Source organism: Sphaeramia orbicularis, chromosome 6, assembly GCF_902148855.1.
Source record: "Sphaeramia orbicularis chromosome 6, fSphaOr1.1, whole genome shotgun sequence".
In the NCBI taxonomy this organism is placed as follows: domain Eukaryota; kingdom Metazoa; phylum Chordata; class Actinopteri; order Kurtiformes; family Apogonidae; genus Sphaeramia; species Sphaeramia orbicularis.
Window position 1 is genome coordinate 12,840,587 of NC_043962.1, and position 27,720 is coordinate 12,868,306.

General features: G+C 38.3%; 2 protein-coding genes across 3 annotated transcripts in view; both read left to right on the plus strand.

Annotated features, from left to right (window-relative positions):
- The window catches only part of LOC115421387 (solute carrier family 45 member 3-like), a 50,594-nt gene extending 38,020 nt beyond the window's left edge, over positions 1 to 12,574 (plus strand). Inside the window, exons 4-6 of one of the 2 annotated variants that reach the window (XM_030137273.1) lie at positions 806 to 1,469; positions 8,368 to 8,633; positions 9,671 to 10,114. In XM_030137273.1, the coding sequence (XP_029993133.1) occupies positions 806 to 1,469; positions 8,368 to 8,633; positions 9,671 to 10,114 (1,374 nt within the window). Of the gene's footprint in view, positions 1 to 805; positions 1,470 to 8,367; positions 8,634 to 9,670 lie in introns of both variants that reach the window. The other variant, XM_030137274.1, reaches the window with a different exon arrangement.
- Positions 12,575 to 14,964: 2,390 nt separating this feature from the next.
- LOC115421400 (fibroblast growth factor 6-like) lies at positions 14,965 to 21,589 on the plus strand. The gene is made up of 3 exons (XM_030137285.1): positions 14,965 to 15,853; positions 16,449 to 16,552; positions 19,621 to 21,589. The coding sequence occupies exons 1-3, from the start codon at positions 15,508 to 15,510 to the stop codon at positions 19,795 to 19,797; spliced, it is 627 nt and encodes a 208-aa protein (XP_029993145.1). The 5' UTR covers positions 14,965 to 15,507; the 3' UTR covers positions 19,798 to 21,589.
- The last annotated feature ends 6,131 nt before the right edge of the window (positions 21,590 to 27,720 follow it).

Here is a 27,720-nt window from a genome sequence, read left to right on the forward strand (position 1 = left end):
ACACTGCTGACTGCTGGCTACACTGTTAATTAGGTCAGCTGGCTTGCTGATGTGCATAAATTGCTTCAATTTGATATTCTCTCTATTATACAAGTCGCGGAAAAAATAATAAGACCACCCTTGTTTTCTTCAGTTTCTTGTTGATTTTAATGCCTGGTACAACTAAAGGTACATTTGTTTGGACAAATATAATGATAACAACAAAAATAGCTCATAAGAGTTTAATTTCAGAGCTGATATGGAATAGCCATTTTCCATGGTTTCCTTGATAATAACCAAAATCACTTAAGTTCTCAGATCAATAGCTATGGCATTGCACTAACAAAAACAGTGCTCTTAGACATTCCATGTTTTCTTTTCTGTCTGTTTTAGTCACATGATACACACAGGAGTTAGTACTTGATTGCATAACCATTGTTTTTGATGACTTTGATGGTCTAACACTTTTTTCCACGACTGTAGTAGCTGAAATTGCTTGGTGATGTTTAACTTAATAGAGTTTTCGGTATAGCTTTACAAGTTTCCTCCCTTGTACTTTGTCTGTGACAGTGTTTTATCCAAGTTTAAGTACAGTCACGTCTGGATCCAAAAAGCCCAGACAATGATGGCTGAAACACAAACTCAGTCTTACAAAACATTACTCCACAAACCAGTGGGTGAAATTACAATGGCTTCATGCAGTCTATGAATGTCATCTTCTCAGTGAGGCATAAAATGCATGCAGGAACATTTCCACACTATGAGGAGCTGTTGAAGTATAAATGTAAAATTCTAATATTTGTGACAAACTGTTTATTATTACCAGGTGGGCTTTCTTATCCTTGGAGTGGGACTTCTTGACTTTTGTGGACAAGTGTGCTTCACGCCATTGGAGGCTCTCTTGTCGGACCTGTATCGGGATGAGGAAGACTGTGGCCAAGCTTTTGCCATGTTCTCCTTCATGGTCAGCTTGGGGGGCTGTGTGGGATACTTGCTTCCTGCACTGGACTGGAGTCGTGGTCTGCTCTCAGTTTACTTAGGAGGGCAGGCGGAATGCCTCTTCTCCCTCCTCATCCTCATCTTTGTCTCCAGTGTGCTCATCACCATGAAAGTGTCAGAGGAACCTTCGTGTTCCAGCGGCAGCTTGGCGGGATCGGGGTCTTTACTGGATTCCGGAGCTGCTGCGATGGAGGCGGGCCGGTGTGGTGTGCCACGCTCATGCTGCTACCTGCTCAAGTGCAAGCTGAGGCTGCTGAAGTCTGGACCCCTGCTGTGTTTGCTGAGAACGTGCTGGTCCATGACCCCGGCCATCTACAGGAGCTACTGCCATGTCCCTCGGGTGATGAGGCAGCTGTGTGTGGCTCAGCTCTGCAGCTGGATGGCCGTCATGTCTTTTATGCTTTTCTACACAGACTTTGTGGGTGAGGGGCTGTACGAGGGTGTGCCCAGTGCATTACCAGGAAGCGTGTCCAGACAAAGATACGATGAAGGTCAGATTTCCTTTTAGTTCTCTATACTTTGTGCTGAGCTACACTTTTTTTGTCTTGAAATAATGGCCCAGTTTGGAGTGAAGTTCAGGTTACTAATGCTCTTTAAAAAACTTGATTTTTTAATAGTAAACAACTTCCATTGCACTGGTGGAGCTTGTCATAGGAATCACAGGCCAACTCAGTCCAACAGTATTATCATCGAAATATACTTGAAGCACCAAAAGTAAAAGTTCTTGATGATATATAATCATTGATGCAATAATTTGTTTTACATTACAGCTGGTAATGGCTCTGTTTAATCACTTTATATGTTCTATATTAGTTTCATCTATAAAAATGCATCATAGTTTATTCGGTGATATTTATTTATACTATAAATCTGCATAGTAACAGGTAGCATGAGTAAATGTACTTAGTTATAGCCCACATCTGGCTAGTATATCTTCACAATATTCTGCCACAGACAACTAAATATCATAACACAGGCTGCAGTATTAGATATTTCACAAAACAAAAACCTATGGTGTAACATAGTAACAGTACCGGAAGACCAAAGAGAAAGGGTCATTTATCTGATAATAATGGTTAATGGATGGTAGACTGTTTTCACACAGTGTAACAAAGTCAGTCACTGCCAAGGATGGCAGCTTCTGAATAAAATGAGAAGTGCATACAATGTATTATGGCTTGTTGAATATAATAAAGAGAATTCACTGAGAAAAATTTAAATAGTAAAAAAGAACAGGGGAAAAAAAGACAAAATATCCAATATCTTAACATTAGTAAGACACTACATTGTTATCCCTTTAAAGGAAAAATAGAACTACCTTATTGATTTGTATTCCATGAAAAGGGTTCGGAGGAATCCTGCTCTACGACTGAACCAAGGATGTATGTAGTAACTTTTAATATCATGTTGTCAATGTAAAGTACCACAGAAAGGTTTTAGGAAGAGTATAATGATATATTATAATGTACATACACATTTCTCTGTCTCTGTAACAACATACAACTAAAATATAGAATTAAATTAGCATTTAAAACAAGAAATTCTGAAATAAACAAACTGACATATCCAGTGTTTAGTCAGGCCAAATAACTCTTCGTGCAGACATTATGAGATTTTCTGAACTAAAATTGTGTATTTCACTAAGTTTTATTTAACACAAGTTGAATGTTGACTGTTTGGGCTACTGTCATGAGTCAAAACACACATAGATCAGACTTCTGCATAAAAATAGTAGCCTTTCCAGCAGTGTAATATCAATTTCTTTATTGGCATCAAAACTGCCAATATCATTGATTTCCATATGCAGAAAGAGGGAGGTTCACCATAATATTTTTTCTTGACAGTATTAAAAGTATTTGAGTAACTTCTCTCATCTTCAAACAGCCTTCACAGATCCTGCTTTACTTGTTTGTTTCCACATACTGCCTTCCAGATTGACTGAATTAGGTTACATTCCCATAGACAATAAGGCCTCATACCAACTTCAATTTTACACTTAGAGCCCTTTGGCCAAATTCCTGTTTGATATTTATCTGTGCAAGTTCTCATTTGTCCCGGTTGTTGTTCATCCCTAGTAGTTTTTGAAGGTCAACATGACTGGTTTTGTTGTTGAAAATGTTTTACCTCTCATCCTTCAGACTTCAGTCTGTCCAATCATCAGTTTTACTTGTTGGTGGGGAAAAAGGTTAGAACTTATTACAAGTCTGCCTGATGTCTCTTGAATGAGAGACAAAACAAAATCAGTCCAGTTGAACTTTGAAAAACTATTAAGGATGTTTTATATTTATGATGAAGTGTAAATATGCAATATATTAAACTGTAACTCTTTAAATTTATTACCCCACCCCCCGAGGGGGAGGCAAGGGGTATTGTTTTTGGTTCAGTTTGTTTCTTTGTTTTTGGTTTGTTAACACTTTAGCAGCAAAACTATTGGTTGAATTCATATCAAATTGGGTTTATAAATTTCCAATAACCCAAAATAGATGTCATTACATTTTGAGAAAAGTAGGTCAAAGTTAAAATTTTTATGAGTTTTTAAAATCTTTTGTTTTTTTTCCCCATTTTCTTAAAATGGGCAAAATTTCACATCTATAAAAACATCAATTTTGTTTCACTTTACTTCAGACATTGCACATATATAGAGGCAATTGATATGCTGACATCAGAACACGCATAGACATGATGACATCAGCTGGATCGATGCCAAAATAAGCTACAATATGTGCAAGGAGCAGGGTTTGTTGTGCCTGGCACCACTTAAAATTCTGCAAGGCAGGTTTGGTGAAATTTAACTAAAGTTGTCAATCACATCCGGCTGAATGGTTGCATCACTGGGTAGACGCTATGCAGCCTCTGTCATTTCCTCTCAGGCCACTTGAGTTACAATACACTGAAGGTAATTATAGAATTTTTTGCCCGACGACACCACAAAGATATCAGGCACTAAAGCTTGAAGTGTATAAGTCTGATCTGTCATCCTGTCTGCACCACCACCACCTGTCCTCAAAGCTGGCTTAGGTGGAACCCCTGCTGTGTCTCCACCGTCGCAGCTGGGCGGGATGCACTTACATTCCTCGGGCACAGGTGGAAGACTGAGCCACAGCCTGTGTTCCTGCATGTCTACATGTTTCCTCACTGCTCTCAATTCGCACCGTGTCGAGATATAGGACACGTACAGGCTGGCAGAGCGTGGCCACTAACTTACTTGGAACTCAGAAACAACACTTTTTGCGATGAACGCTGGGGAGTAAAGCTCCTGTTCAGCTACCAAATCCTTAGTTTGAGTATGCCTAATCCAGTGTCAAACCAATCCATTGCATTTCAGGTATTACTTCCACCCTAGCACTTCAAAAAAAAAAAAAAAAGTAAACAAAAACAGCCAGGCTTTATCCTCGCTGCTCCTGCTCTGAAAATGTGCAAATTACAGAGTCGTCTCTAATCCGGCTAGACATTTGTATGGCTCCATCATGTAGCTATAAAAATGCTTAGCTGTATGGGTCTACCTAAATATAACTTTTAGGTAAGACTGTCTACACGCGAAGCTGTGGTGTCAAGGGTGCAGGAGAGCCAAGCATGCTGGGAAGACACGTCTGTCTCTGGCATATTTTAGCAGACAGCCCCTGAGAAAGAACAGCAGAGGGGGTGAACGGAGCTGAAGTAAACACATGTGATCCAGACCATATTGCCCCGTGTTGAGAATTTGCAAGTCTTCTTTGGTTTACATCTCAGACTTCCTCCTATATTACCCCCCGGTGCCCCCATCCTTTCCATTTTTTCCGCAGTCACCCCTCGTTGCTCAGCCCTGTATCTCCTCACGTCCGGCCTCTTCCTGCTGTCCACCTGTATCCTCATCCCGTAATCCCCCGTTCTTAATCTTTCCTCTCTCACCGTTCTCACTCTTACCCTTGACATTTTCTTTCATCCGTCCACATTCTTTCCTCTTCCCTCCTTTATCTCCCCTCCCCTTCTTTGTTTGCTTTTTACTTTCCCCTCTGTCTCCTCTCCCTGTGCTCGCTGGACCACAAGGAATGTCACACTCACAAAGAATTAATGTCAAGGAATCAGCGCGCAGAGAACATGTTCATTCAAGTCAGGTAGACGGCCGGAGCACAAAATTTTGAGGTCTGTCTCAGTCATGTTATGCGCAGCGGATGTTATTAAAAAAGACGACATTCAGCTGTAGTTGCTCTGCATAAAGAGAATACACTTTGTCTCCAAGATTTGTACATGGAGTTCCTTGTGCTCAACCTTTTAACAGTAAATGTTTTTGCCAGATCGTCTCCTCCTTCTGGAAAAAGGCCTGCATTGACAAGTATTTACATGTGAAACTCGCGCTACTTACACAGACCTTTTCCTGTATTGCTGCCGACCCCCGTGTGCTCAAATCCAGTAGCATTGTGGCCTATCTCTTTGGGCTTGAATTTCGGTCCTCATTAGCGTCTGTAGTGTTTGTAAAGTGGGCTCAGCAGCTTTGCTTTCCAGAAGTAATATGATCCACGTACTCCTTTCACATAAGTGATTCTCTACTCTGCTGCTGAACCCCTGACCCATATTATTCACCCAGAGCAAGCCGAGAGATCAGGCTGATAGCAGGCTGAAATAAATGAAGTCCAGACAGGCACTCAGGCCGTCTTTCACGGATCATGTGATCTTTGAAGGTAGAATCACAATCCATGATCTGAATCAAAATTTTTCTCACCCCCGTATCAAATTTAAGCTTGTTACAACCAGAGTATTTAAAGGTTTCTCCTTCTTTTGTCTAGTTTCTGGACAGTGAAGGCTCCTGTGGCACAGATTTGTACATTTTCCATAATCGCATATAATAAACAAAAGTCTTTTTACACTCATACATTATTTCACCATTGCTTCATCAATGCATCTGTGTAAATAACCTATCGAACATACAGTTGTCGTTGTCCTGCCTGAAGGTCGAAAAAGACAGGTATTCACTTCGGTATTCAAATGGAAAGTTCCAGAAAGCGTGGGGGCCCTTTTTAAACATGTTTCAGGCTTAATGAACATTTGACATTATCCCAACTTACCAATCTAGCTCCATGCATCATTGTTATGACAGGCTAATACCGAAATTCCAAAGCTCACTGGCAGTGACTGGGGATTATTTTTGTTTTTTGTTTATTTTCTATTTTATTTTATTTCTCTTGAGTATTACTCTTCTTTGTCTTAATGTGCCAAGATGTTGACACGCATCTATTCATACAGCTTGTCTTTAACAACTGAACACCAGTGCACTATGTTCTGGAAAACAAATTTTAAAAATATACAGTCGCGGAAAAAAATATTAGACCACCCTTGTTTTCTTCAATTTCTCGTTCATTTTAATGCCTGGTACAACTAAAGGTACATTTGTTTGGACAAATATAATAATAACAACAAACATAGCTCATAAGAGTTTAATTTAAGAGCTGATATCTAGCCATTTTCCATGGTTTTCTTGATAATAACCAAAATCACTGAAGTTCTTACATCAATAGCTATGGCATTGTACTGCCAAAAACAGTGCTTTTAGGCATTCCATGTTTTCTTTTCTGTCTGTTTGAGTCACATGATACACACAGGAGTTAATACTTAATTGCATAACCATTGTTTCTGATGACTTTTGATGGTTTAATAATATTTCTGTGACTGTATAAGTTAAAAAGACCAGTTACTATCATTCTTTTCTGTGTAAAGGTATCACTTTATCAGTCAGTATTTGTTCAGCAGCAAGATAACATGTTATTCAAACTCTGCAGTTTACATTGGACTGAAGCCACACACTTTTAATACAAACGCTAACGAATACAGTTGACAAACATTAGTAAACTTGCTAGCCCAGCAACATTCAAGCCAATCAACCCATAATGCAAAGTGCTCTGTAATTTACCATTATTACACCAGTATTCAGGCCATAGGACTGTGAGATTGCCCAGTCCTAATTCGTAGTAAAATTCAAGAACCTAATTGAGGGATGACTAAATCCTTCATTAAATGTTGAGTATTGAAATGGATAATCATGCCAAATATACAAACTCTATTAAATGAGCATACAGGCTATATACAGATAGGTGACAAATTAAACGAAAACCTAATTATGGTAGTGTTTTCCATGGTGACTGGTTTGTTGATGGCCAGTTTTTAACACAACTGAAAACTTTTTGGAGTTTGTTTTTTGCGGATGTGTGTGAGACAGCACTGTCCTCTGCCATCATCAAAACATGAATTGGGGATCTATCTTCTAGAAGAATGGTGTTGATCACTCATGTAGAATTGACAGACTCATAGAATCAGTGCCAAGGAGGAATGAAACTCATTTGTCATCTGTTTCTCCATCTAAAATATATTTTTTTAGTATATTCTCACATAGTATAAGTCCAGGTTTCAAAAGAGAACTCACTGCTGTGATGACTATACTATAAGCACTGTTTTTGGCAGTACAATGCCATAGATATTGATGTAAGAACTGAAGTGATTTTGGTCATCAAGAAAACCATAGAAAATGGCTAGATATCGGCTCTGAAATTAAACTCTTATGAGCTATTTTGGTTATCATTATATTTGTCCAAACAAATGTACCTTTAATTTTACCAGGCATTAAAATGAACAAGAAATTGAAGAAAACAAGGGTGGTCTAATATTTTTTTCCATGACTACTTGCAAACATTAATCCATCTTATTATTGTTCATACCTACTGTTTAGTGATGATGTTTACACTCATGAAATGTATTCGTTGTTTGTACCTCTGAAAGACAATATGCCTATTGAGGAGTTTACATGGCTGATGCTATTGTTTACACGCATTATCATATTAAAATATGGAAAAGTGGCTAGGGGGCAGACTTGTCCCAATCTGTTGCTTTCCAAGTCTTTGATGATGGTTAAACGTAGGTGTGATTCTCCTTCAGATTGAAAATGCGATCCTTTGTTATGGCCATGCCGCTCTATCGCAGCTTTGCAAACTGGGCAAGTTGGTTTGTGACCAGTGCATCAAACTCTTCATAAACAGGCAAAAGGCTACATGTTACAGACCGACATTAAAACCTGGATGGAGACACTTACTCAGAAAGTGTTGCTTCCAAAGAATTGTCCAAAAACTGAAATCATATTAGCCTATTCCCTTTGTCTTCATCAGAATATACTGTTTTCAGAATATGTAATTATGCTGCTGTATCAAATTGTGTCAAATACAGAATATTGTTGCAATATTATTGATATGTAGAGGAATATTAGTGTGGTTGTAAGTATCATTTCATATACTCTTACTGGATGGCAAGCATGGAGGGTGATTTTAGTGAATTTTCTAAGGGTTTTTTCCCCCTCTACCTCTATGCCTATGTGTTTGGGTGTTTTAGAATGATGATCAACATTAATACATGCAGTTGTTGTTTCAGGTATCCGTATGGGCAGCCTGGGTTTGTTCCTGCAGTGTGCTACCTCAACGTTCTTCTCACTGGTCATGAGTCGACTGGTTCGCCATTTTGGTTCCCGATGGGTCTATCTGAGCAGTATGGTGAGCTTCACGGCGTCTGCTTTGGTCATCTGCATGTCCAAAAGTGTGGTTTTGGTCACCGTAATGGCGGCCCTAACCGGCTTTGCGTACGCCACGCTGCAGACATTGCCCTACACGCTCACCTGCCACTACCACAAGGAGAAAGAGGTGAGTGGAAAAAGTGGTGATCAAACATATGGCTGGGCAGTACAACAATGATATTTACCCTCCTGAGACCCAGCAATGCAGTTTTGTCCTCTGTAGTGGACAAGAAAAAAAAAATGCTGTTCACTGCAATAAAAAATCGTATCTGAAAAAACTGTTACATCATGCTTTTCCCAATCAAGGCAGTTGTAGTGTACAGTCGTTGAAAAAATTATTAGACTACCCTTGTTTTCTTCAGTTTCTTGTTCATTTTAATGCCTGGTACAACTAAAGGTACATTTGTTTGGACAAATAGAATGACAACAACAAAAATAGCTCATAAGAGTTTAATTTAAGAGCTGATATCTATCCATTTTCTATGGTTTTCTTGATGGTTTTCTTGACCCAAATAACTTAAGTTCTCACATCAATAGCTATGGCATTGTACTGCCAAAAACAGTGCTTTTAGGCATTCCATGTTTTCTTTTCTGTCTGTTTTAGTCACATGATACACACAGGAGTCAGTACTTGATTGCATAACCATTGTTTTTGATGACTTATGATGGTCTAATAATTTTTTCCGTGACTGTATATTGTAATGTAATGTATAAAAAAGCCATTACTTATTTACAGGGTCTCAGGAGGTTGTCACAGTTTAGTTATGTAGGCATTTTTTGTTTCCATGTTCACTCAAAATCTTTTACTGTTTTGTTGTGTTCCTTAATGTCACTCCTTATTTTAACATCATTTTCATCTTGATGAGTAAGAACTTTTGGCGCTCATTTTCTTTTTCATTAAATGTCACAGAAATGGCAGAAAACAGACAAAATGGGCAGTAAATTACAAAACCGCAGACTCATCTTGCTATGTCCTTATTGTCATTATAATCTTACTTAGTCTTTTACATTGTTTTCCTGTAAATAATGACAACCATCTGTGATTTCACATTTATCGACTGCTGTGACTTTTTTTTCTGCATTGCCCAGTATAACCAATAATAGCATCCATGGATCCCTTAAATCTGTTTGATTGATTAGTCGAATCTGTTCTATTTTTTCCAGGTCTATATGCCAAAAAGGAAAACCAAAAGCGTGCATAAAAACGGTATTGCAAACAAGCGGGACTCCGTGTTTTTGACCCCTGTGGAAGAGGAGGTTGGACTGAACCACAAAACAGGGGCCACCTATGAACATCCCTTTTTCAACCAGGACAATTACGAGTTCTTCTCCAGCCCACATGGCCAGAACGGCTCGTCCCACGGCTCTGGCGGTGCCGAGCAGGACGAGGCGGAGCCGGGTTACGAGAAACGCGGCGTGGGCTTGGACTTTGCCATTCTAGACAGCACCTTCCTGCTCTCTCAGGTTTTTCCCACCCTCTTCATGGGCATGATCGTACAGTTCGCTCAGTCCGTCACTGCCTACATCGCCTGCTCCGCCATCTTTGGCGCCGTCGCCATCTACTTGGCCAGTCAGATTGTCTTCGACCAAAAGGACCTGAAAAGCTGAGGACGTAAAAGGCGTCAGGGGCGATGGAATAACGAACAATCAGTCAAGTCATTCAGGCTCCGTGGGTGGAACTCAACAATGCACTACAATTCCCAGAATGCCTTGCTCTAGTAATACCATTTGTTTGCTTTTGTATTGTGGAAGTGTGTGTCCTTTAAGTGGCGTGTGGCAGGATACAAGAGAAAGTGTCAAACAAAGGAGGAGATTTTCTGCTAATTTCCTTGTTTGCGCAGGGATTGTTAGCGCTAACCTAAAAGTCAACACCAACTCTATGCTTGGGTCACGTGTGGTCTTTACAGAAAGGTATTGAAATACTCCAGAAATCCCCCTAAATATCTTTTTTTTTTCCTTTCCGCTACATTATGATAACATCTGTCCATTGTCCTTTTTCTCAGGTACCACCAAACAGATTTACTGTAGAACTCACCAACCTCTGATGCACAGCTTACTACATTTTTACATGTTTTTTTTTTTTTTCCACCACCACTTACAGTTTTTTGTTCATACATGCCATATTTGGCTCGCATAGGCTCATCTGCAGCCTCACAAATCCACTTTGGGTTATGTTGTTACTGAGGGAGGCCTGTTGTCCTTCACATACTGTTGGCAAGATGGAAGGATAATTCTGTCTTATTTAAATATATATATATATATATATATATAAAATACATATTTTTTTTTAAATCAGCAAGAAAGATTAAGACCAACACATTTTCCCCTTGTTCCTTCCCATTCAAAAAACGGAATCACAGGTGTGAAAATCGAATGAATCTGATGGAAAAAGACAAATTCACCTGATCTTCTGGCCTTGTCCCCTGCTCTGTGTCATTCGTTTACTAATGAGCAGTCTTACTGTAAATATTTTGTATACAAATTTACTGTATATCCCTATGGGAATTTTGTTATGCAACCTGTTGAGGTGAGGTTTATCGACTGTGGTGGCTTAAGAATGAAGCTCTTTACTGAAACTGGAAACATTTTATCAAACGTCCTGATAATCAAGAGAATTGTTTGCATTGCTCATTCTTTTCTAATGATGCTTCTGATCAGGATAAGTGTCTCAGGTTAGTGTGCTGTTTTTTGTTTTTGTTTTTTAATGTCCCATCCTCATTTTATGCCACTGATAAAACACTTTCCTTGTTGCCTAAACTCTCATATTTTACTTCATTCTCTAGTGACAATCTAGTACATCCAGATGGGCTGGTTATGTAACGCTGTATGTAAACATGTCAGAAGGATGATGTCTAATGTAAGCCCACTTCATAGCACCCATTCCTTAAAGACCAAAAAAAAGATAAGTCATGCAGTATATTACAACATTTGGTTACTGAGCGTAGGCACTATACATTGACGTGCTGAGGGCCAAGCAAAGTTGGTGTGTGTGTGTGCATGTGTATATGTAAGGATGGGCAGCGAAAAAGCATGAGTAATATTTAAGTGTGAGGCTTATGGAGAGTGATAGGACTCAAGTGGACAGTTTCTGCAATCACATCACTTCTAATGAACTGTACTGACTTGAGTCTAAATGATGATGTATGTCTAAGTGCATTGTGGCCTTGAGGTTTTTTTTTTTTTTCCTAAATCGCCCAGTCAATGTAAACACCATGTTTGTGTTGCAACCATCATTTTGCAACCAGGTATGTGATCCCGAATGTGCTGTGATGAATCCCTTTTAACAGATACAAACAGACCTGAATCCTGATGTTCTTGCCCGGCGCGTGCTCTGTATGGGAGAAGTAAAAAACTGCAGAGGATTTGTTTGAGGTGCAGAAAAGAACATCTTCACCCTGAAATGAAAAGATTAATATTGTTTCACAGTAGCAGGAGTCACAGAAAAAAAAGGTTGTTTTTCAAGTGCCTGTACATTTTTCAAAAGAACATTTGTACATATGTATTTATTTATTACGCTTTTATTAAAAACAAAAAATAGCATGTATTCAACTATTGGCCTTTTTGGCATCTAGGTGCAAAGGTGAAGGCTGTTTCTGTGAAAAAAAAAAAAGATAAATTATTTGTATAGATGTGGTATAAAAGCATCCTCAAAGTTATAATTTATTTTAGCATTACCCACTTTAGATTTGAGAACTTCACAGAGGTTACTGCTGATGCTTTCCGTCAGTATCCGTATGGGCTGCAGATGAGAATACTGAATACGTAGACATAACTCTATTCCCGTCACACAATTGCTTTGTGATCTGGGTTTTGTGGTGGATCTAGTGCAACTAAAAAACCTGTCTATTTGTCAACACTGCTTTATGTGGGTCTTATATAACCACTTATGTCTTCTAATCAGATGTCTGTTCTATTGTTTCATTAACAGATGGACATTACAGATACCTTGGGTGGCATTTTCAGTCCCCGCTTTTCAACCAAATGTCCTGTTTAACTTAAAAAAAAAAAAAAAAACAGCAAAAAAGTGCCAATGGCCAGAATTTAAGGCCAGCTAAGTCATTGGGTTTTGATGTTACTGATCACTTTTTTTTTTTTTTTTTTTTACAAGTTTTGTTACAAGTTTTCTGTCAGTGTCATTCTTGCATTACAGCCATAATAAGAAGTCGCATTTTGATTCGATTACACATCCATCTGATTGTGTATAAATATGCAGTCGCCAAATAGGTTTTATACAAAATAAAAAGATGGCATTGTTGATAAAATATTGTCCATGAGTGTCTTTATGAAAAACCTTCCCTTTCCTAACACTGAATTTACAATATTTTGTTATTTTGCACAATAATTAAATCCTATTTTTAATATAAAGTGGCATCAAATTTAAAGAGTGGGCATTTGAATCAGTTGTACCTGAGTCTGTGCAGTGTTTGCTTGGTCTAAACCACAGGTGTCAAACATGCGGCCCGGGGGCCAAAACCGGCCCGCCAAAGGTTCCAGTCTGGCCCGCAGATGAATTTGCAAAGCGCAAAAATTACACTTAAGATATTAACAATCAAGGATGTCGAAGTCGTTTTTGTTCAGGTTCCACATACAGACCAATGTGATCTCAACTAAAATAATAGCCTAATAACCTATAAATAATGACTCAAAATTTTCTTAGTTTAATGTGAAAAACATATTACATCATATCTATAGATAAGTAATGATAACTCCAAATTTTTCTCTTTGTTTTAGTGTAAAAACTTACATTAAATGATGAAAATATTAACATTTACAAACTATCCTTTAACAATAAAATGCGAAAAACTGGAAATGTTGAAAGTGAAATTTTAACATTATTCTTCCTATTATTAAATATTTTGTGCCTTTGTAGATCCAGTCTGTAATATATATGCATGTATAAATGGTAAATTGAGGTGTAATATTGTTAAAATTGCATTTATTTTTCTCAAGAAATTTCAGTTTTTTTCAGGTTATTCACATCATTTTTGTTTGGATAGTTTGCAAATGTACATATTTTTGTAATTTAATTTTGATTGCACTAAAACAAAGAGAAAAACTTGGAATCGTCATTATTTACAGGTTATTATGCTATTGTTTTACTGGTCCGGCCCACTTAAGATGAATTTGGGCTTAACCCTTTCATGCATGAATTATGAGAACCTTAATCAAAATTTTTTTCCTGAGTGTTTTTATTCCTCTTTAGGCATGAAAAAAATAATGTGATTGAAATTTTTGTTTTTTTTATCAATCTATTTTTCATGACGTTACAAAAATGTCCAAAAATGTGTTTAATTTTTGAAGCAAAAAAAAAAACACGTATTTACTGTCATACTGTGTGAAAACGATGAAATAAATGTTTTTTTTTAATGTTGCCAATCTCACGTTTTCTCACATTTTAACATACTATAATAATAGTTATTACTCACTCAAATAATATGCAAAAAACAACAAAACACAACAACTTAAAAAAAACAAACAAACTGTTAATTACAGTCTAATAACAATTTGCATTTGATTTACACTCAAATATGTTGCTGGAGGTCAGGTTTATCAAGAACAGGAATGTTACAGTCACGGTATGAATTGTAGTGTATTATGGGATGGTGCATAAGTATCCACTATGTTGGTTGATATGCAAGTAAAACAACAAGATCCATGAATATACAAGAGAACAGCTGTAGAATAACTGTCCACTGGAGTGACCACTGTGCATGAAAGGGTTAATGTGGCCCCTGAACTAAAATGAGTTTGACACCCCAGGTCTAAACTCTGAAGATGGGACTAAGAAAGACCTTGGAAATGGTGCCATCCTTTGGAAATCATGGAGAACTGATGTGTGCAGGACAGGCTGCTGGTGCGCAACCGCGCTGGCCCCGCTGACGCATGGGCATGCTGCTGGTGGCATTATCTATTACATGGAAAAGACGATAGGCTTTCATGTTGCTGGGAATGGCATGCCGGCAATGTGTGCCATTTCATGACAAGCCTGTACAGTTTGCTCCTCGCAGTTCTCACGAATGCACCACGGCAAATCCACGGGTTATGGTGTACTTCTAAATATATTAGGCTTTATTATTAAAAATGCCGCTCCTGGCTTCTGCTATATAAACTGTAGGACTGAGGGATTTGGTATCTTTGACCCAAGGACACGTCAGCAAAGGCAGATGCTGGTCCTGAACCCTGATCTTTGAGGCCCTGCTGGTGGTCTGGACTGGACCAGCTGGTGCGTCAGGGTTAAGAGGAGGAAAAGAACAGATTTTTTTTTTGCCGGGAAAAAAAGTTCTTGTACGACGCAGCAGAAGACGTGGGACCACAAGAGCCCTGTCATTGCTCTCCGGTGACAAGTGGGCCTGTTTTTACACCTTCCTTCTAAATAAGGAAGCGGCCTGACAGACATATGACCACCGACCCAATTTGGGAGCAGCCCTAATGTCCCATCGCGTCCCACGGCCGCTGAGCTGAACGCTACCAATAAGGTTCCTCCACTTCCAGTCCGGCAGTGACAGCAGCCTTTTTTCCCCCCCTTCAACTCTCCTCAGACTTTTTGTCCTGCTGTCAGCACCCTCTCCACCCTTGTATTATCCCCAGCGGTGAAGTCAGCATGATGTCATCTAGGGATGCGATAGCTGTGGCAAGGTTGAGACAGGCTTTTTGGTGAGTGGTGGAGGATTGAATCTGAAGCGTTTCACTAGAAGGAGACAGAGAGGGGAAAAGAGAGAGAGAAGAGAGAGTGTGAGCGAGAGAGAGAGGCGCGGAGGAGCTGCAAAACATGGTAATCACCACCACCAACATCACCATCACCAACATCACCATCACCTCCAGCTCCAGCTCCAGCTCTGCCGTGCGCTCTCCTCCTCTGCACCGGGGCTTGCGTTTCATGCCCAAAGCCCTGATCTGCGCTCCAAAAATAACCCTCAGCCAGCATGCCGAAGGAAGCAAAACAAGAAGAGCGGTATTTTTAGGGTCATTAATTTCGACCACGTGGCCCGAAGGTAAACCGGATGGCCGTTGCGCAAAGGCTCCTCGTCAGTATGTCCTGCGAGGCCGGCACGCCGCACTGGACGCTGACCGCGGTGGTTCTCCTGGGCTTTCTGCTGGGGATCGTGTCAGCGTACCCTTTACCGAGCAGCCGGACAAATGCAACTTTACTGGAGAAAAGATGGGAGACCCTCTTCTCCCGCTCTGTACTGGGGATCTCCGGGGAGAAACCGGAGCTGAACTGGGAGAGTGACTATCTGCTGGGCATCAAAAGAGTGCGGAGGCTCTACTGCAACGTGGGCATCGGGTTTCACCTTCAGATCCTTCCCGACGGCAGGATAAACGGTGTACATAATGAAAACCAGTACAGTGAGTTAAACCTCCAAACCAATGTAATGCAATAGACATAAAAGAGAGAGAGAGGGCAGAGTCAATAAGCATGGATCTGTGATGAGCGGCCTCTATTAATTTGCATGATCATATGTCATCCGACTCTGAGGGAGCATTGGATTTCTTCCACGGCAAAGACAAATCTATTAAAAACAAGTATCCATCAGTACTGAACACCCCTCTCCTCCTCCTCCTCCACCCCCACCCCCCCAAGCTCAACCATGACATGAATGTATGGACGCTTTTAGACACAACTTATTTTTACGCAGCCCCTGTGAGGGCGGTCCAGAGACCAATAGCCGTGCACGTCAATGCAATTACTGCAATTATTGCAATGGCATGAATGCGCTTAATTGACACGCGCGTGGATGCAAAATGTAAGATGGGGTGAAAAGATGCAGAACAAAGGCTCGGCATGCTGCGCAGCAAATCTGCAAGGTTACACCCATAGACGCAGAGACAGAGCGCACAATGCTAGGATATTAGAACAGAATATGCAAAAAAACCTCTGTTGGTATTTCTTTTTTTTTTTTTTTTGTCATCTAATATGATATTTCTTTGTCCTGTGTGTCAGGTCTAATAGAGATCTCTACGGTGGAGAGAGGGGTGGTGAGCTTGTATGGGGTGAAGAGTGAGTTGTTTGTCGCAATGAACAGCCGTGGGAGGTTATACGGAACGGTAGGTATGCACAGAATTTCATTTATTGTCCCACAATCCTTAAAATAGGACGCACTGTGCAGCATGAGCCACCTTTTTTTTTTTTTTTAATTCTTATTATTATGATTTTGCCTGTCATATTATAGGATGGGACTCCTGGGATTGTATGTGAAATCCATATTTTCTGAGGAAGATGTAAAAGCTGTGCAGCCATAATGTGCCAGATCTGATAGTCTGTGATGATGTGGTTAACAGATGCTGGATATATGGATGTATTGTGGTCGTATGTGTGTGTGTGTGTGAGGAGAAATAGAGGGAGGAGGAGGAGGAGGAGGAGGAGGGATCCCCCCTGCAAAGAAACCTGTCAGCGGAAAATCGATTTTAATGGCAAAGCGCTTCTTTTTGCAGGACAGTGCATCATCCATGTCCTGAAAGGCCTCCAACACCTCTCCACTCCAAACAAAACTCAGAAAAGTCTAATTAAATATCCAACAAAATTAGACACCTGTCAAAAATACAAGCTTCTGAACATCCTAAATAAGACTGTGATGAAATATATGATGCTTGTGAAACCCTCAGTAGAGCATCTATGGTGTCCCCAAAGAACCTTGAGCAGATATTGCATCACTACTGTATTGCAGCAGCCCACCTAATGGGAGTCACTGTGGAACTTTCACGGTGCTCCAGCTATGATAGGATTTGGTAAAAAGTGTCTGAAAACCAGCTACTTAGTATTGAATGTGTTTAGAGTGGTATGAGTGTGTGTGGGGAGGTTGTCATGGGTCTTAAGTTGAAATATTTATAACTTGGAAATATTTAGCGTAATACCGTGAAAAGTGAAATACCACTGGCAGTTTTTTCTGGTTAAGGATTAGAGGACACGTGGTGATACCCCTCACTGTCCTGATATGTTAAAGCAGGGGTGTCAAACATACGGCCCCTGGACCAAAACCAGACCCTGGGATGAATTTTCAAAATGAAAAGAACTACACATACAATAATGACACCCTTGATTGTTACTAACATCTTATTTCAGAGGTCACATATAGAACCAATACAATCTCAAGTGGGTCGGACCAGTAAAATAATAACATAAACCATAAATAATGACAAATCTACATTTTTTTTTGGTTTTCGTGTAAAAAAAAAAAAAAAAGGTTAAATTACATGAAAATTTACATTTACAAACCATTCTTTCACAGAAAAGGAAATAACATGAACACCCATGTAAAGCCTGAAATGATAAAATTAAGTGCAATTTTAACAATATTCTCTAAGTTGTAATGCACAGTTGTCGTAATAGTAATATTGTAATGTATAAATGAGAAGCTGATGCGTAATACTTTTAAAATTGCACTTATTTTTCTTTTTTTCTCAGGTTGTTCATTAGAGTCAATTTTTTTTAAAGATTATTTGTATATGTAAGCATTTTCATTATGTAATTTTACTTTAACTTTAAAACAAAGAGAAAACTTTGGCGTTGTCATTTTTTATAGGTGATTGTTAGTATCTTACTGGCCCAGCCCATTTTAGATCACATTGGGCTGCATGTGGCCCCTGAACTAAAATGATTTTGAGATCCATGTGTTAAACACTTCCCCACACTCTATATCTTACTATTATCTTTTTTTTTTTATTTCTGGCACATAGACATCATTGTAATCCAAACTCTCATCCTGAATAGCGATCAGTTTTTACACTGTGTGCACTTTTGATGTTGATATTTTTATGCTTTGTTGTGCTGTTGTGCCTTCATAATGATAAAATAACACTTTATCTCAGCTTTATTTTCTCTGTGATCGATGAGGGGGTGGTGTCTCGTCGTGTGCTGCTGACACACAGCTGTAGCTAACATATTCCACAGAGAGAGAATGTGAGGCTGTTATCTGGTCATGAGGGATGAAGCGTTAGCTTGTGAGCGGGTTGATGATCTGATAAGAGATTGAATTAGGCCGCCTGGCCTCTGACGGGGAATATTTGCTCTTGAGTGTCTGCTGTGCATCGTCATGCGTTGTCACAGCAGAGTGTTCAGATAGTTCGTATTTAGACATTACATAAAATGCTTCATAGGGTTAAACATTTTCTATGTAACAGTCCTTCTATGACTTATTATCAAGGCTTAACTGGTTTAGAAATAACCTCAAAACACTCAGTGCTGCTGTGACAAAGCGTAAAACCACATTAGAGATAACATTTATTTTCCCCATTACAACTGCCAAGATTATTCAGTTCATTTATTACACTGGTCGACTATGTTTTTTGTTTTTTTTGTTTTTTTGAGGTGGGGGGGGTGGGGATGTATTATCTGCTTCAGAGATAAAATGTGCTAAATCTTACATACTTTGATAAGATGAAGAGCAAATAACAGAAGTGTTGACTGGCTGAGATACATGATAAAGTGCTTTTTTAAATATATCTATACATAGGTTTCTGTACTTTTATAGAACAGCTTTATCAGTCTGATATTAGAAGAAATGTGTAAAGTGAAAGTAGTCTAATGTGCAGACAGTGTTCTAGTTGAGAGACAATCCTAATTGGTAATTCCCCATTCTCTCATTAATTCATAGAATTTCACATTTTGACCTTATACTGTATCTTGAAAACTACTCAAATTTTCCTCATTAGAGACCTAATCTTGGTAAAGTTTCACTACTTTTACTCTGGAAGCATTCTGTTGGTAGACCAGTATTACTTGTCAACTATTAAATCAGGCAGCAACTAAACTGACTGAAAATTATCTGAGTCCAGCTTCTTAAATTGGAATATTGACTGTTTTTTTTTTTTTTTTTTCTATGACAATAACCTCACTATCTGCATATAATTTTGGATCAAACAAGACATTTAAGTCATGTTTAGCATTGGGAGCACTGACTTTTTTCACTGTTTCCAGACATTTTATTGACCAAACAACTAATCAAGAATAAAAATAACCCCAAGTTGCAGCTGTATATAATGTGAATAATGTCTTCGTATTCCTGTGCATTGCTTAGCGTGTGTTTTAGAAGTTTTCCTCTCATGCAGTAGCTTCAAACAACCAACAGTCCTATCCTCTGTCAAACTCACACTGTCTGTCTCCTTGTCTTCTCCAGACAGTCTTCCATGACGAGTGCAAGTTCAAGGAGAGCTTGCTCCCGAACAACTACAACGCCTATGAATCTCTGGTTTACAGAGGCTTCTACATAGCACTCAGCAAGCATGGCCGCGTCAAGAGGGGCAACAAGGCCACCACTGCCATGACTGTAACGCACTTCCTACCCCGAATATGAGCAAAAACTGGCAATAACAAACTTATTTGCACATGTGGATTATTTCCCAGGTAACATAAATACCGTGTACGTACATAAAACACAAAATGGACTGTAAAAGAAAGAAATACCATTATATCTTATAGTATTTATTCAAACTTTATATGTATATTTGGGTAGCTTACTTTGAGTTAGAAATTATGGAAATGCCATTCTTTGCTGCTTTATGATTTTCATCATTTTGTAAAAGAAGGGGATGGAGGGGCTTGGTTAGTCCCTTCGGTTTTTATGGGTGCTTGCTGGATTTGGTCGAGCGCTTGCCCTGCCAGTGGATGACAGTTTGTTCTTTTGAAAATGATACCTTTTTATTACCTCAAAGCACCATATCCTGGGAAAAAGAAGAAGAAAAAGAGAAATGTGTGCATGAAATTTCTACAAAGAAGAATGCCTGTTTACTGAAAAAATGTTTTTTTTTTTTCTTTTTGTTGTTTATCTATTAAGGACATTTCCCATCCTTTTATGTTCAATAGTTATTGTCTTGGTCACTGTCAGGGCAACCAGAGCAAATATGGCGGAGGTTTTTCTTGCTTTGTCATGAGGTAGCGGTGCCTTGAATTCCTACGTGCGGCCCCTTACCCTTGCATGCGAGAAATGTGGTGCTTGAGTCAGAAATAGGAACGAAACGCAAGTCATCACTCCCCTTAGACACCACCGGGGACTTTAGCCCAATTCCTCGAGGGCCAGAGGTTTCTCTACTTTATTTTCTTTCCGTATTTAGATCAATTAAGTAATTGAGACTCTATGCTGCACAGGACCCAGTGGAGCCTCTTGTTAAAATGGAAAGCTAGATTTAGAATCAGCACTCAACCCCCTCCTCCCTGTTTCCCCCATCCCCCCCATCATGTCCAAGGGAGCTTTGACAATCCCATATTTTACTTTTACAAATTTTGTAGCCGGATCATCAGGCAAGAGTGAGCGAGAGTGTATATGTGCTGGTATGCTTTTATTTGGAGTATGTATGGAGAAGTGCTCAGTTTGAGAGCAACTTGATTTGAAGGGGTTTTCTCTTGTGTCGTCAGAGGTAAATGGGGGTTTATGTGTAGCAGAATATCACAGACCTGACAAGTGGAATATGCTTATTTCTATCAGCGGTGTTTGTTATGTTCTCCCCAGTTCTAAATTGAGTTGGTCCAATTTGTTGCAATTAATATGTAGACCTTTGTAAATGACTTAAGCTAATTTATTTCCTTTTCGAAAATGAGTTTCAAGCAAAAGTGGTGACAGGAACTTATGGTACTATTTGGCACTTAGAGAAAGCATTTCAGTGGATGTCATTGATCCATCTATCTGTCTAAAAACCTAACTATGTGGGTCTGCTGTATTGATTTAAAATTGTGCAAATAATCCAGTTTGATGATGGGACAACTGGAAATGCTTTAGAGTTCATGATTCTGGGATTTGTGAACAATAATTCAGGTGACTCAGTCTGTTTGACACGTAGAAGATGTCGATTGTGCTTATTGATCGTAGATTTTTAAGCTATTTATGCACATGAGAGGAAGAAAAGAATATGAGCAATGTTGTGTAAAGCGGTGAACCAAAGGGTCATGTTAGCGTTGTTCTTTCAGGCTTTGCGTATGCAGCATACCATACTTGAATACTGCTCGCACAGGAGGACAAAGAGCAAGCAAAGTTGTGGATAGCGATGATGTATAGAGGACTTATGTGCGACTCTGCATGTGGCACCCGTTGTTGATTTAACTTGGTGAGGATGTGAATAATGCAGGGGAAAATACCTGTGCATGAACGAAGAGGGCCCCTCGCTGCTTGATGTCGGACTGGATGGTCGAGCACCGGGCCTTGGGATTCTTGTCCTGTCCCATCTGAGCCATTTTTGTACCAAGGTCGGGGATGTAGACTTGGTGTCCTTTGTGTTTCTGATGAAGACACATTTTCTGGTTAGTCTCGGTGGCTTTTGTTATTTCACAGAGAGCTACACCTAGTTCTAGTCAGACTGTTTCTTGGTCAGGACATGAAATTTTGTCTTGTAATGTGCAATGAAACTCATAGATGTGAATCTGCTCCTTTCTCACACTTGACAGAGTTCGAATCGAGGTGCAATTGAGCTCATTTTTTAGCTCATTTTCTGAATTTAGTTCTATTTTAGTACTTAACCTGCAATATTCTACAAGCAGCAAACTACCAGTACGGCCAGCATGGTCAAATATAATCAACCCATAAAGACCCAGTGCTACTTTTGTGGCAGTTCCCAAATGAATTTGTCCCTCTACTTAACCTTTAAGTGATTTATCACCATTGATTGTAATATTATCTTCCTTATTTTGCATTTTTTCAGTTTAAATCATGTATATTTAATTTACTAATCATGTAGATGTTCATTAAAGCTCAGAGTAAAGTTGAGGGTTATATCAAAAACAGAGAAAAATGAAGAAAAAGTGAATTTTTCAACAAAATCTATCATTTACTGAATATAAACTATATCAAACCTTTCTTAAGTGATTTATCACCATTCATTCATAATATCAACATCTATATTTTGTAATTTATCAGTATAAATCAGGCATTTTCCTGTATTTAATTTACTGATCATGAAAATGTTCATAAAAGCTCATATTAAAGTTGAGGGTTACTATGACAAAAGCAGAAAAAACTGAAGAAAAAGTCACTTTTTCAACCAAATCTATCATGAATTGAACATAAACCAAGCATTTCCATCCACTGTTATTAGTCCATGTCCATGGGTTTTACTGAAGAATCAATGTTGTAGAAGATGACTGTGTTTCCACGTTAACTACGGAGCCTTTGAACATCCAAATGGGTCATATGTGATGACCATGAAAAGACGACAACCTGCATTTTACACCAATTATTTGCATGGATTGATAGAATTAATGAATCAGCAGGTGTTAAACAGTTTAGATCAGTAGATGTTTTTGGTTGCCGGTGGATGTTTGGGTCTTTATGGGTTAAAAAAAGTAGCAAAGCTCTTACTGATATCATTTTTTACCTCATGCCCTTTGTAACATTACTGTAACGCACTGACAAAATGTCTGTGAGCAATGGTTTACGTGCCCTTTAAGCTCCAGCTCGTGTCTAGTAGCAGAGGCGAATGTGCAGTATCTGTTGAGAATGAGTGCGCATGTGTCACGTGTGTGTCGATGTGCATGTGTGCATAAGTCCAATGAGCGCTCTCCTGTCATGTTCAGTTTCTGCCAAAGCGACAGTAGAGATGGTATCAGATCAATTTACCTTGAGTCAGGAATAACAGGGCATTGTCTGACTGTGCAAGCTGATGTACTGTACTCTCCATACGGGAGACAATGAAGGCAAGAGGGATGGTTAAAAAAAAAACAAAAAAAAAGCACCACAGAGGCTACTGTATGAGGAATTTTTTAGAAAATAAAGAATGACTGTTGTTTGAGCTGGTGATTATGTAGCAAAAGGCCACGTTTAAAAAACAAAAAAACAAAAAAAACAACAAAAAAAAGAATCAAATGCTTCCAGGAAAGTTAAACAGGCTGGTAGACTGAATACTGTGATCCAAGAAAGCAACTTGTTACTCTCTAAAAGGCATGTTTAATGTTTCTTAATATTGTCACCACTGATAACTGTTTTTGAAGATTTTGCCTTGAGTATATTTTTAGTATCACCACCGATCTGAAAACGATCACTTGTAGCTATTTTTTTGGGTGATTTTGTGGCTGTGAGGTTGGTTTGAGAGGTGATTTGGCTATTTTGTCAAAGTATCCTTAAGGTGCACATTTATTTTTTTTTTATTTAATTTGTGATGAACTGAGCAGGGGTAAAATGCTGTTTTCCTTTGCAATATTTTCATCAAAACAAGCCGACGTGCAAAGTCAAAAGTACTTGTTTTTGATGACGACATTATGTTAATTATGTCACTTCTGTTTATTATAGTATGTTTAGCCGGACACTGTCAGCAAACTGAGCGATGTTTTTATTTATTTATTTTCTTCGTGGCAGAATGGGAACTGTAGTAACAATGGCTTCTCAAATTGTAAGGGACACCTAATATGTTGATATTGTGATTTCACACCAGAAGCAGTTCGGCTCGGTGTCGAATTCTCAACACGTGAGAGCTAAAAAATCTGACGTTAAGTACATATTACTGTTACGTGTTCTACAACTTTTGCATGTTTTTGTTTTGAGGCAGAAAAAGGTTGTACGATCTAGCAGTAACTGACAGAAAAGTAGTTAAAGATAAGGAAAACACCACTTTGTCCACATGAGCCCCTTCTTCCTTAATTCCCCATTAGAGTCCTAAAGAGACAAGGTATGCATTATCCCTTTGATTAAAGATCCAGTGTCTGGATTTTGCCATTGTGCTTCTCATACCTGCTCAGCTGGTTTTACAATGTGTTGGTTCACAGGGAATCGGTGGTCTTTGGGAGGATCTGGGATCAGACTTGTATGTGTGTGTGTTTGTGTCCCTGTGTGCCGGCAGCCTTTGTGTTTCTCTCTCAGTTTTCTATTCCTGCACTGAGGGGAGAGTCCTTCCTCTGAGTCCCCCTCCTCTTTTTTAACATATACCTCACCTTCTGCCTTAGTTCCGATTATTGAAATGATTGTAAATTAGTTTGAAACAACAGACTTCTCCAATCATTTGTTTCTGAAAAATATGATGATGAGTAAGTAAAATACTATATTACAAATGGTTTTCCTTTTATTTTTGTACGTATGTGCTGTGCACAGCAGTCAACTGTATTCCTGAGATGATAATAAAAGACCTTTTGTAAATGTCTTGTACGATTGATTTCTTTTAAGCTGAATCTTTGTTTTATTTCATGTTTTTTGGACAATAAATGATTAATGTATTTGTGATAAAGACAAAATATAGCTGAATAAGTACAAATGAATCAATTTTATGAGAGCCCATGACAATGAGACACCTTAAGACAGAGTAAAGTTGAGTGGCTTTTCATGCCACAGTATGTAACGCCCCCTTCTGGCTGCATGAAGCAATAGGACTAGTATTCATTTAAAGCCGTGTTGCCTAAAATATAAAAAAGAAAACCCATCGTGACCCAACTCACATTACACCATTGAAATAATGACAATAGCGAATTATATTACATGGATGTACCCGATATAGCCATAGTATGATCTTATTTTGAGAAGGTAAATTTTATGAAGCGAAAGAATGGACAAATTACAATGCTGTATTGAAAACGCAAGAAAAATAGACTAAATAAATAAATACATCAAGGCAGAGCTCACAGACTCTTTTTTTTCTTGAACATTAACAGTGAAATGGAAATTTAATCATTAAACTAAATAAAATCTCCTGCAACCCATAGGTCACATAATTTTTTAAGGTAAATAGCAACTAAAGAAATAAAAAAAAAATCCTCCTCATTTCTTAGTTTCCTTACTAATTTCTTTCAATCTTTGAAAAGAATGTATGTCTGTGACAGCTCATACCTGCCTCCCAGAGCATGTACAAATTTCCAACATTTCTTCCAGGTAAGTACACAATTCAACACGTGCATAATAAAGATTAAAGAAATTCATCAGGAACAACAACTGCCTTTGCTAAATAACTAAATTCAACATACAGTTATGTGCAAAAGTCCGTGGTCAACATTATGTTTGTTGGTTTATTAAAGTTCTAATGACCACACATATGTGTTTCTCAGTCTCTGTACTGAGACACAGTCTGGATATGTGCAGTATGTACGGCAGTAAAAAGACAAGTTTAAAGGAAAAAACAGCTTCTTTAAACCAAAATGTGACCTCTCTCTACACTTACCATGTCTTTAACCCCTCTGTTCAGACAATATTAGATATATTACATTCATTTTCGGATGTTTTATACCAGCTTTTATTCAACCGATTTAATTCATTTAGTCTTTTTGTGTGGCTGTGCACATGTTTTCTTCTTGAATCTGAAGAAAAGAGAATGAGTAGTGAATATTTCTGCTCATTTCAACTCTGCAGAAACATTCAAACTAAAGGTGGATGAAGACTTTTGCACACTAATCTCTTCTTATATGACTTTACAATTAACACAGGTCTTGTTTCACATGTTACATTTTTTTATACATACAGTCGTGGAAAAAAAATATTAGGCCATCAAAAGTTATCAAAAACAATGGTTATGCAATCAAGTACTAACTCCTGTGTGTATCATGTGACTAAAACAGACAAAAGAAAACATGGAATGCCTAAAAACACTGTTTTTGGCAGTACAATGCCATAGCTATTGAAGGAAGAACTTAAGTGATTTTGGTTATTATTAAGAAAACCATGGAAAATGGATAGATATCAGCTCTGAAATTAAACACTTATGAACTATTTTTGTTGTTATCATTATATTTGTCCAAACAAATGTGCCTTTAGTTGTACCAGGCATTAAAATGAACAAGAAATTGAAGAAAACAAGGGTGATCTAATATTTTTTTCCATGACTGTATCTGACAAGTACAATATAAAATATTGTCACTATGTTTTCAGCTCCTACTTCAGTACTGTAATATTGTGGAAAAGAAAACAGTCCTAAATATACCTCTGTTCTTTAACAAAACCTGTGGGAATGACAGTTGCTCCATTATCAATATTTATATGTATTTGTGTTTTGTTACTGATTATAAGAGCGATAGATACCAAAATGCCATCCAATCTAAATTAATAACAGATCTTTAAAAGAGACTGTTTTCGCACTTAACCAGTCATGAGCTTATTTTTAGTGTAAAAAAAAAAAAAATATTGTTCTCCAAAATAGTTAAAATGCAGGGTGACAAGACAGGATGTGACAAATTGCGTAGGTATGTGCGGTTTAATTATAAACAAAACAGGTAATGAGTTATTGTCCTCGGATGTTGGGCAACATATTTAGACAAATTTTCTAAAAGTGTCATCATCTTTCATTTATTTGTAACAGTTTGTGACAAAAGGTGACTTACGGATTTAACTCTGTGGCCTTTATAGTGGACGTATGCTCTTCATCTTCTGGATTCTTTTATCCTTTTCCCTCACATGAAGATGAAGTTGAATCCAAACTGCAAGAAATAGAAATAAAAACACAGTTGATTAAAATATATATTTTTTAATTTTCATGTATTGTATTTATTAACTTTTTCATTGAAAATTACAAACATATCCTTTCACCCTTTTAGTTATTAGACTGGCAATTTTGTTCACATTCTCTCTTCTGTTTCCACCTGAATATGCACAACCTTCACAAAAAAATAATCACACATATACATACACACACACACGCACCTGTAAATAGCCCTTTGTTTTGCTCAATGTCTGTCTTATGAATTCTCTTTTGTTTGTTTGTGTTTGTTACCCCTGTCACAATACTTTGTCAAGCACTGCAAAAAAAAAAAAAAATTACAAACAAGAACACAAACACACATATATGAATTAAAATGGGTACATACAGTCCACACACTACGATTAGAGATGATCTAATGGTCTGAATTGAACCAACTTTATAGTTTTTATTACAACATTTCTTAAATCCCATGAAGTGTTGCATTTCATTACCTACGTCATGGAAGAGGTGTGTCAGCATCTCCCAGCCCCTTTCGTCTTCAATAGATTTACTTCTTGTAGGTTTATAGTCTTCAAAGTTCCCTAAAAAAAAAACAAAAAAAACAAGAATGTACAATAATTAATACTTAAATGTGTTTTTAATGCTGCAATTTATTTTGTCTCCCAGTAGGGGTTGGCAAGAAATTCTCAAAACTCCCCCCCCCCCCCCAAAAAAAAAACACGCTCTGAGTCATGTCATTTTAGTAAATGAGTTAGCCAGTTTATTGACCCTCTGTTTAAATAGACCCATTGGACTTTCTCCTCCTCCAGTAGCTGCCCACACACCAATCTGAGCATTAGCGTTGCTGAAGAATACATCCTCACTGATCATGCAACCGGGTTTCTTCTCACTCTTCCTGATTG

What these genes read in the sequence shown, in the direction of transcription:
- LOC115421400 (XM_030137285.1), top strand. Translation starts at nt 15,508, where the DNA reads ATGGCCGTTGCGCAAAGGCTCCTCGTCAGTATGTCCTGCGAGGCCGGC. An exon ending in ACATAATGAAAACCAGTACA is followed by an intron (nt 15,854 to 16,448) that starts GTGAGTTAAACC and finishes CCTGTGTGTCAG; the next exon opens with GTCTAATAGAGATCTCTACG. An exon ending in GTGGGAGGTTATACGGAACG is followed by an intron (nt 16,553 to 19,620) that starts GTAGGTATGCAC and finishes TGTCTTCTCCAG; the next exon opens with ACAGTCTTCCATGACGAGTG.